Source organism: Diaphorina citri, unplaced genomic scaffold (genome assembly GCF_000475195.1).
Source record: "Diaphorina citri unplaced genomic scaffold, Diaci psyllid genome assembly version 1.1 scaffold87, whole genome shotgun sequence".
Classification (NCBI taxonomy): domain Eukaryota; kingdom Metazoa; phylum Arthropoda; class Insecta; order Hemiptera; family Psyllidae; genus Diaphorina; species Diaphorina citri.
In genome coordinates this window covers 347,020-358,206 of record NW_007377524.1, presented here as the reverse complement: position 1 = coordinate 358,206, position 11,187 = coordinate 347,020, and the positions used below count along the sequence as shown (strand labels likewise).

General features: G+C 38.4%; 1 protein-coding gene across 2 annotated transcripts; it reads right to left on the bottom strand.

The window, feature by feature from the left end:
* Window positions 1-315: 315 nt before the first annotated feature.
* Window positions 316-1,972, bottom strand: LOC103524039. Of its 2 annotated transcripts, XM_008489046.3 has the most exons (3): window positions 1,459-1,972; window positions 748-1,241; window positions 316-589 (listed from the first exon to the last, which is right to left on the bottom strand). In XM_008489046.3, the coding sequence occupies exons 1-2, from the start codon at window positions 1,544-1,546 to the stop codon at window positions 775-777; spliced, it is 555 nt and encodes a 184-aa protein (XP_008487268.1). In that variant the 5' UTR covers window positions 1,547-1,972; the 3' UTR covers window positions 316-589; window positions 748-774. The 2 variants fall into 2 exon arrangements, with proteins under 2 accessions (XP_008487268.1, XP_026689054.1); XM_026833253.1 differs by lacking the exon at window positions 316-589 and having other exon boundaries at window positions 747-1,241.
* Window positions 1,973-11,187: the final 9,215 nt, after the last annotated feature.

Here is an 11,187-nt window from a genome sequence, read left to right as displayed (position 1 = left end):
ACAGGTTGTAAGAACTCGTAACCCAGTACAATAACCTAGTGGACCACTGTGGATAGTTGACATTAACTCGGCTCAGCCTAGTAGCAAGGTATTGGCTGCCAAGTGGTCCAATTAGTTGTGAATTCTCAACGCGGTGTCATTAGCACATTAGTCCCCCTAGGTGTCTTTGAAATACGGAGTACATAGATGTAATGACTATGTGGGGACACAGCTTTAGATTGAAATAAAAGTCCCTTTTTTTCTATTTACAATTCGCTAAACTTGAACTCAGGTCCTTTTGTCGAAAGGTTCTCTGCCTACAGGTTGTAAGAACTCGTAACCCAGTACAATAACCTAGTGGACCACTGTGGATAGTTGACATTAACTCGGCTCAGCCTAGTAGCAAGGTATTGGCTGCCAAGTGGTCCAATTAGTTGTGAATTCTCAACGCGGTGTCATTAGCACATTAGTCCCCCTAGGTGTCTTTGAAATACGGAGCAGATGTAATGAAATACAGCAGAGAATTATTCTAGAGTTGAAAAAATGATGATGCATAGTTTCAGTTTCACCCATACAACATACATCTCAAGATAAAACCGTATAAAATACCCTTATCCTTCATTTATTTATGTAGTTACTAACTAACTCCAGTCAATCTACTCATCATCAATACTGTCATCACCAAACACACCAACAGGATCAAGTTTGAGCTCAAACTTGTAGAGCCATCATCAGGGAACACATTGGGCGTAAAGCTAGTTTCCGAACCTTATCCTTCATTTATTTATGTAGTTACTAACTAACTCCAGTCAATCTACTCATCATCAATACTGTCATCACCAAACACACCAACAGAATCAAGTTTGAGCTCAAACTTGTAGAGCCATCATCAGGGAACACATTGGGCGTAAAGCTGGTTTCCGAGTTACATTTCTTCGTATCACACTCTTTGCAGTAGGTCAGAAAGTAGATGGAGTTGCGCCTGGCGCTCTCGCAGTAGCCCTTGTTGGCGCAACCCTTGGTCACGATTTGCTCCTCCGTGTCTTCCTGCAGGATTGTGTAGCAGACTTGCGATTGTGAAGGTACGATGGTGCACGTAAGCACGTTTGATGTCTTGTCGCAGAAGTCTTTGTACCCGTGGCATGTGTTGCACTCGATTTTTTCGTAATCTTCCGCGGAGGTGTTCCTCAAGATGGACAAGAGGAGAAGGACATGGATCAGTGTTGAGAACATCCTCAGCGGTCTGGTAGTTACGGAGAAATTTTGAATAGAGGCTACTATTTTACTCATGTTATGCTTAGCAATGGATAATAACATAAGTAAAATAGTATTTACAAAGGCTGTCTAATTAAATAAGTTCTTTAATAGTGATAGTGGCTGGCCAGAGATTAGAGCGGTAGATCGAGTATGGGGACAAGAGGAGAAGGACATGGATCAGTGTTGAGAACATCCTCAGCAGTCTGGTAGTTACGGAGAAATTTTGAGCGCTGTACCCTGACTTGTTTGATAATATCACTATAGTGGCTACTATTTTACTCATGTTATGCTTAGCAATGGATAATAACATACATAAGTAAAATAGTATTTACAAAGGCTGTCTAATTAAATAAGTTCTTTAATAGTGATAGTGGCTGGCCAGAGATTAGAGCGGTAGATCGAGTATGGACTATGGACGGATCATGCGACGGTTTCGAGAATGTCACGTTGTTCTGGCTACTTGCGGATGTAGGGTGCAGGGGTGTACTGTAGTCTCGGTCTTAAATTCGTTGATGTCTCTTCCTGTTCGACTCTCATCGAGAGATCTTGGGAAGAGGGTTGGTTCAACCCCAGTCGAAAATTTAGTCCAATAGTACTTGTACATAACCTTGAAAGGATTATTCTAGCTTGGCGCGTTGGAAGTTTAAATCTCAAACAGGCGTCACGCGTCCTCTTTTCGCATCGTTATCTCGAAATCCCAATTTTGGCAGGTTGTTGGAGTCCATTTTACATTTATGTACCTAATAAATTTTACATTTACCTACTAAACAGAGAAGATTCCCAATTTTGGCAGGTTGTTGGAGTCCATTTTACATTTATGTACCTAATAAATTTTACATTTACCTACTAAACAGAGAAGATAAATTTAAGCTGGGCCCGTCCCTCCGGGAATTTTTTAGCCCGTAGTTTATTCGATCGTGGTTATAGAAAATCAGTATACCTATGTACCTACCCAATTTGTTTAATATTCAGTTTATTTTTATTATTGATTTGATTTTTGATTTTACTTTCATGTAATGATTTAAAATCAAGACTAGAGCCCGTTCTCCCTTTATTCCTTTAAGTCACCCATCCATATATTGGCCTTGCTCACGTAGTTTATTCGATCGTGGTTAAAGAAAATCAGTACCTATGTACCTACCTAATTTGTTTAATATTCAGTTTATTTTTATTATTGATTAGATTTTACTTTCATGTAATGATTTAAAATCAAGACTAGAACCCGTTCTCCCTTTATTCCTTTAAGTCACCCATCCATATCGAAATCCCAATTTTGGCAGGTTGTTGGAGTCCATTTTACATTTATGTACCTAATAAATTTTACATTTACCTACTAAACAGAGAAGAAAAATTAAAAACAAGCTGGGCCCGTCCCTCCGGGAATTTCTTAGCCCGTAGTTTATTCGATCGTGGTTAAAGAAAATCAGTACCTATGTACCTACCTAATTTGTTTAATATTCAGTTTATTTTTATTATTGATCTGATTTTACTTTCATGTAATGATTTAAAATCAAGACTAGAACCCGTTCTCCCTTTATTCCTTTAAGTCACGCATCCATTTATTGGCCTTGCTCGGCGTAGCCTAACATGGGTGACGCTAAAACCGGTCTTAAATTATCGACTGAAGTGTTATCTAAAACTTTCTCGCTTTGAGTTCATAGGTCGTCGCGACAAATTGCAAGATCAGAGCTCATTTTTGTAAGAAAATGTGAAAAAAAAAAAAATCCCCAAAAAACAGTTTTTTGGATTTTTGGTTCTCTGGACAAAATTTCGTGTTCCTGGTAAAAAGACCTTTAATTTGATATATAGGTCGACCAGGTTTGGATAAGTGCTTCTATGGGAAGTTGGGAACAGACAGACGACACCGAAGCGAATACAATAGTCCGTCCACTATACCTTTTATTATTACTAATGTAATTTAATAAAGGAAGGACGGACTGAAAATCTAGTACCCTACTTATCATGATGCACTAACTTTGTATACCTTGGATATAACTTGCTATACTACTAAGCTCTATTAATAGAGTCTGGTATCTACCAACACATGTGAGTACCTACTCTACCAGTTATAAAAAATGATAATAATACTGAAAAAAATAGTTAGGCTCAGAAGAAAAGACAGGATGAATGCGAAAAGGAGAAAAAAGTTGACGTTGAGGAGTTAAGTACAAGATCGTAGAAACTATTTTATCTCTGGACAAAATTTGCACCACCACTTTTGTGTTCCTGCTAAAAAGACCTTTAATTTGATATATAGGTCGACCAGGTTTGGATAAGTGCTTCTATGGGAACAGACAGACGACACCGAAGCGAATACAATAGTCCGTCCACTATACCTTTTATTATTACTAATGTAACTTAATAAAGGAAGGACGGACTAAAAATCTAGTACCCTACTTATCATGATGCACTAACTTTGTATACCTTGGATATAACTTGCTATACTACTAAGCTCTATTAATAGAGTCTGGTATCTACCAACACATGTGAGTACTCTACCAGTTATACGCAGAACCTAAGGTACTCAACTCTTCACATCAACATAAACATCAGAAACTAAGGTACTCAACTCTTCACATCAACATAAACATCAGAAACTAAGATACTCCATTTCTGAAACTAGTCTACAGCAACAGTCAATACAGTTCAAATCAATTGTTTATTTGATTAAAATGGCCACCAACCACCAACCACCAACCACCACCACCACCACCACCACCACTACCACCAACCACAACAAGTTTAGTATGGACAAAGGCTGAAGCTCTAGATGTGTCAGAGTCTGACACGACCGTCACGTTCATTCTACTTGACATGTGTACGTGTGCTTTTTATTTAATTTTACTTAAGTATTTTATTTGATTAAAATGGCCGATCTTATCACAGAGTTGACAGAGTGTCAAGTTTTTTTCTTTGACGTCACCCATTTGATTTACACAGGCCAAAACTCTGCATTAACTGAAAACTCTCTGTGGTAAGATGAAGCATAACAGATAGATAATGTACAAAGGTGTTATTCCGAAATCCAGAATTATCTGACTTCAAAAAGAGAAAAAAAATCAAGTTGTTAAGTTTGCTAAAGAAAACAATTTCACAGTTTGCCATATGCATAACTTTAGGTCAAAGTGTAGGCCTACTGAGACACCTAGAACATGACTACTCGATCTATCAAAATGTCAACAAGGCCTGTCACAACTGCCACAAGTCACACTAGGGCCCTTCACAACTGCCACAAGTCACACACTAATAACATAATTGCCCGTAGATCACATGTTCGCAGTAAGTGATGCAAATTTATTGATTTGAAAGTCCGTCCATATCCGATTAATTGATTGGCATTTTTGCTCGAATCTTTTGCAAGGTTGCCACTTTCAGTTTCGGTGCATCACTTTCACCGGTTGAAAGTTGTGTGACAAACATTAAAGAGTTTTACTAACTCTTTAACGTTTTACCGTAGAGTAGCTAAAAGATAGTTACTCTATGGGCAAAGGCTGAAGTTCTAGATGTGTCAGGTCGAGTAAGTTTAGTATGGACAAAGGCTGAAGCTCTAGATGTGTCAGAGTCTGACACGACCGTCACGTTCATTCTACTTGACATGTGTACGTGTGCTTTTTATTTAATTTTACTTAAGTATTTTGTTATTTACTTTCCTTATCCTATACTAAGGGAAGTAATATAATCGGTCAAAATTTAAATGGTCAGTTTTTAGTGCCAAACACGTTTTGAGGTCCCCAGAGCCTAAATACAAAGTTTCAGTCATTGGTCCGTGCTCCGTGTGTGTGTCTGTAAACAAATTGTCTCGAGATTCTCAAGAACGGCATAAGCTAGAAACTTGAAATATGATGTGAATCCCTCAAATGTGACAAGGATGCATCACGAAACTTTTGATCAAGATCGGTGCAACAGTTTTTGGTATAATTTTGACCGTTTTCTTTATAATTTTATAGGATAAGGAAAGTCCTGTGATGTTCACATCAGATTTTTATTTAATTTAACTTAACTTGTTATTTATTATTCGATCACAACGAGGAAAATCTAGATTTGTGCGCAACGCTCGATCTTAATGAGCTCATTTGTTGTATTTGGACCGGACCAGATGCATTGCACCAGAACTGTCTTGCCGAGTGCAAATAAATCAGTGCTCATTGCCAGCATTGCCCCAGGTAGACGTTGCTGAATCCTGGACAATAATGAACCTGTACTTTGCTACGGTATAGCGGGTATCGGTGTATTTTAACTTTGAACTTGTCACTTGTCCCTTTGAATCTATTAATTTTAAATGTTTTTATGTATGGCCGGAATCACGCTCGGAGATAAAACTAAGATTGAAGCAATCTGATTGGCTTAAAAAATTGAAATCAACCAATCCGATTGCGCTTTCCAAGATTAGAAGTGTTAATCATAATTTAATCTCTGAGTGTGGCCCCGGTCGGCTGCTAAGACTGAAAAGACCAACGCCGATAGCACGTTAAATGCACCAGTTCCCAATGGATCACTCTAGTTCAGCAACGTTGTGCTTGGTTGGTATCCGGATGGGTGACCATCTGGGTAATCGCGTTCTGCTGGATTTTCCTGGCTCTACTTAGGCTGGGTGAGATTAATATGATGAGTAGGAACCTCCAGATCCAGAATCTACCGTGCCAACCATTACCACTACACTAACGTCTACCTACATCACTGACACTGAGGTTGATATTTATTCTGCACAGACGAGCCTCAAAAGTCCATTAATTCTGCTCTAGATGACCATGTCATGTTTATACACCAGTCCTCACTGACACTGAGGTTGATATTTATTCTGCACAGACGAGCCTCAAAAGTCCATTAATTCTGCTCTAGATGACCATGTCATGTTTATAGTTTATACACCAGTGTTGGCCCCGGTCGGCTGCTAAGACTGAAAAGACCAACGCCGATAGCACGTTAAATGCACCAGTTCCCAATGGATCACTCTAGTTCAGCATCGTTGTGCTTGGTTGGTATCCGGATGGGTGACCATCTGGGTAATCGCGTTCTGCTGGATCCTCCCGGCTCTACATAGGCTCCAGATCCAGAATCCACCGTGCCAACCATTACCACTACACTAACGTCTACCTACATCACTGACACTGAGGTTGATATTTATTCTGCACAGACGAGCCTCAAAAGTCCATTAATTCTGCTCTAGATGACCATGTCATGTTTATACACCAGTGTAAGTCATGTTTGTCAGTTTCGGTGCATCACTTTCACCGGTTGAAAGTTGTGTGACAAACATTAAAGAGTTTTACTAACTCTTTAACGTTTTACCGTAGAGCAGCTAAAAGATAGTTACTCTACGGGTTTGAATAGGGTAGACTAAGATTTCTTGAGAGCAGAAAAGAAACCTACTAAAACACCATTTGGTAACTCAAGAAAGGTAAAACACCAGTTGTGAGTTGGTAAGGTCAGTAATGTGTTTGATCTGTGAAGAATCTTGTTGAAGACTTTGATGAGCTGAAAAGTAATAGTCACCTTGGGTCATGTTTATACACCAGTTTTCACACATTCCTAAATGTCAATGTTATTGGTCTAGTAACCTAGGTCATTGGCAACACATCGGATGTGGGTTTTTACCAAAGTTACACAATTTATAACGTACAGCTTATAACGAGTTTACCCGTTGTTCGGAGATATGGGTCCGTTATAACTCTGGACATGTAGATTTCAACGTAAATATTTATTAGTGGCGTCTTGGAAATATTTAATCCAGTTCTTGGATCTCGTTAAACCTAGTCGAGCTCCATTAGAGGCTTTATCCATAGGGTCATTAGATGTTGAATTTATCCATTGGTCCATCAGATCAGCGATTCTCAACCAGGGGTACGCGGATCCCTGGGGGTACGCGAATTTTTTGTTGTCAATAACAAAAGCAAATTTCAAATTTTGGGAGAATGATAATAAACTGAATATTAAACAAATTAGGTAGGTACAAAGGTATTCTTTAACCATGATCGAATAAACTACGGGCTAAAAAACTCCCGGAGGGACGGGCCCTGCTTGTTTCCTCAATTTTCGAAGTCCCCAATTGCATTTCTTGAAATGTATAACCCCCGCAGAGAGGTTTTGCTCATGACAGTGTATCAATTATTATGCACACACCTTCTGCATATAATTCAACTTAAAGTGCAAAATGGCCAGTCAAATCAGTCAAGTTGGGGAAAAAAATCTCCCAAAACTTGATTCACAACCATTAGAACAACAATATTATACTTCGCTAGGAGAGTCAATCTGTCAAGTAGGAACATATTAGTATAGGTAAAAGAACAACGTCTTCACTTGACCAGTGACAATATTATACTAACAATATTATGCTCTTATCTCGTGCAAGTCCCCAAAAGTGGGGTGGGTTAAACTTAAGCAAAATTAGTCAAATCTTTCAAGCTGAGGACAAGAAAGAAAAAAAATTCTCCCAAAATTGGTCCATGACTATCATTCAGAACTATAGGGTCCCAGTATAAAAGTCTATCCAATTTCTTTGATCCAGTTTGATTGAATTAATTAATTCCCAACTGAAACAGAAAGAAGCACAGGCTTAGGATTACGTTTTACGAAGTGTTTGGCAGCCTAATTAATTACCTGCAAACATATAGAGAGCCCATTGCCTACTGGAGTGTTGATACACGGCCGTATAACTTTCTAGGCTAATTTCATATGCAATGGTATCACTTAGTTGGACTCCGTGGACCGACAATTCCAACCAAGAAGTTGCTGAAGTGGTAGTTGTCGCCTTATAATGGACAGCTGGTCTAGTTCAAGTGCCAGTTGCCTTGTTTGAAACTGGAATTCAAATGAGTGCAGGAAAAAAAGGCGTTTTTTCACCATCTTGTATCTTTGTAACAGAAAAAGTTGCTTGAGAAAAGAAGAAGGTAGAAAAAAGATTTTTATATCAATTAAGACGTTTCAATTTTCAATCCCAGACGAGGCATGGATTTTTTTTTTTTTTTTTTTTTTTTATTAAGGAGCTTAACAGCTAGGCCATTGACTAGCGTGGTCATTCGCCCTGGTTCCGAGTTGGTATTATATTAATTATATGCATCGATACGCTTAAGGTAAGTGAAGAGGGATTCGATGGCATCGGGTTCGTCGCCCAGGTTTGGTTGGGGGAGGAGGGATGTACGAGCAGGGGCTAGTGTAGGACACTCCAGGATGTGAACAACAGTCAAAACAGAGCCACACTAACAAATAGGATGGAATACGGAATACTTTTTTAAAGAGGTGATTGTGGGTTACTCTGGTGTGTCCACTACGAAGCCTGGTGAGTACCACTTCCTCGTACATATCTGTTAGATCTAAAACTAGATTTCCAGATTTCTACAGTAGGTTTTGTCCTTTTAAAGGCATGGAATTTTAACCTCGTTTATTTAAAAATTTGACCACATAAACACATAACAGTAGACCTCCAACGGTTGGGTGGTAGAGTACAGCTCTAGAGTATAGAAAACGTAGCACCATTGCAGGTACTTCACTCTTGTTATTGTTGAAAGATTTCTAAATGAAAACTATACATTATAAATGGACCTTCACAAACTCAAAGTTGCCGAGTCCTTTATCAAGTACAATCGATTACAGTTCAGCAAATCTTAATAGACTGTTCACATGTATGTTCCCAGTGCGAGAAGTATTCAACTTGGTAGCACTAAACACTAAAACAACACTGAAACCACTAGATTCACTAGATTGGTAGATACTGGTAATTGTGTGTTGTCTTTATGGTCACTGTTACTTTCATTCTAACACCTGAGTCCACTATCTAGTCTGAACCGGACAATCTTTTTGACATTGAGGCAGGGACGTCCCAAGAGAGGGTTCAAGAATCAAGAAACAATTTTGGGCACTCAACTCAGCTCTTGTAAAATGAACGTGAAATTTGAAATGCCCAAGCGAGAGATACAATTTCTTGAAGCAATATTGATCTTTTAAAGAAAGCACTTCGGTTATCATGTGCCAATCTTTTGAGCTTAAAAGTCGTAAAACTACGATGACGACAAACACCCATATTTATGAACAAAATGGCTCTTAAGTTCGTGCCAAGCATAGTCTCAAGGCATTTGATTGGTCAATTTTGACTTGAGACTGATCTAAGAACGATCATTCTTGTTCATAAATACGAGTGAAAGACTGTCTCCTCAAAAGGCGAACCAACTCTAGTCTGGTAAAAGCTATCAACAGATTTCTTCGTAGATCAAATGATAACTATCGGAACCGTTTCATTTTTAAAAGTCTGAATACCGGTCTGCTGTGCCGAAGATCCCTGACATCAGTGGCGTAGCGTGTATGTATGGCGTATATGGTGGCCATACAACTCAAAAGTTCACTCTAATGCCCATAAATATGGCATGTAATGTGATGGGACTTGGTAGACCTGTGCATGAGCCCTACACGCCCTACACTTGAATTTAGACCACACTACGCCACTGCCTGACATAGACCTTACCAGTTCATAGATATGGATCAGTTATTAGTTCCAATAACCAAAGAAGCTTAACATACATTATAACCGGATTAATGTTGTTTTTATTCATAACTGTAGTCCATTATCTCAAGTAGGTATGTTAATGAAAAGATCGTACGCATACTCGATTTCCAACGACGTTGTCGAATGCCTTCGAGATAGCAAGAAATCGCCAATATCTGCGATCTACATGCTAAACACAATACCTTCATCAAGGAACATTATGAGAATGTTAATGAATAAAGGAAAAAAATCTTGCAAGTAGAAAACATGATCTGCCATTCGGATTACCTAGAGAAAACTATATTTGCCATATGGATTTACTATGCGACATGGCTATATCAATAAAGTTGCCTATCTAATAGATTTCAGCACAATTTGCTCAGTTCGACCTTTTGACTTCACAACAGGTAGAAAGTGATGAGCAGGTCCGATTACCAATATTAGCTTCTTTATACTCCGTCTGTGTTATCTAGGAACTTTGGGGATTATTTGACACTATCAGCATATCACCAAGATTAGCAAACTTTCTGACTTTCTATTTCAAAAGTGGTGTCACTATTACTAATTTAAGTGATGTCTCTATTACACAACATTAATATGTTGTGGATTGCACCAAAAATGCAAATGTAGTTTTCAATGTAACCTTTGTCAAGATTAAAACATAATTTATCAGAAAATCAAACAAATGATCTCACTTCATCATTCCCAACATCAGATTATTTGCGGATTACGTAGATATAGTAAAAATCATAAAAAAAAACGTACGCACGTAACTGAAAAGTACAAACATTATGTACTTATATAGGAACACGATGAAATTTGTGAAGAAACCGAATAAACCTTATTATTATTATTATTAATAGAGTCTGGTATCTACCAACACATGTGAGTACTCTACCAGTTACACGCAGAACCTAAGGTACTCAACTCTTCACATCAACATAAACATCAGAAACTAAGATAGTCAACTCCTCATATAAACATGACTAATAACATAATTGCCCGTAGATCACATGTTCGCAGTAAGTGATGCAAATTTATTGATTTGAAAGTCCGTCCATATCCGATTAATTGATTGGCATTTTTGCTCGAATCTTTTGCAAGGTTGCCACTTTCAGTTTCGGTGCATCACTTTCACCGGTTGAAAGTTGTGTGACAAACATTAAAGAGTTTTACTAACTCTTTAACGTTTTACCGTAGAGTAGCTAAAAGATAGTTACTCTATGGGCAAAGGCTGAAGTTCTAGATGTGTCAGGTCGAGTAAGTTTAGTATGGACAAAGGCTGAAGCTCTAGATGTGTCAGGTCGAGTAAGTTTAGTATGGACAAAGGCTGAAGCTCTAGATGTGTCAGAGTCTGACACGACCGTCACGTTCATTGTACTTGACATGTGTACGTGTGCTTTTTATTTAATTTTACTTAAGTTATTTGTTATTTACTTTCCTTATCCTATACTAAGGGAAGTAATATAATCGGT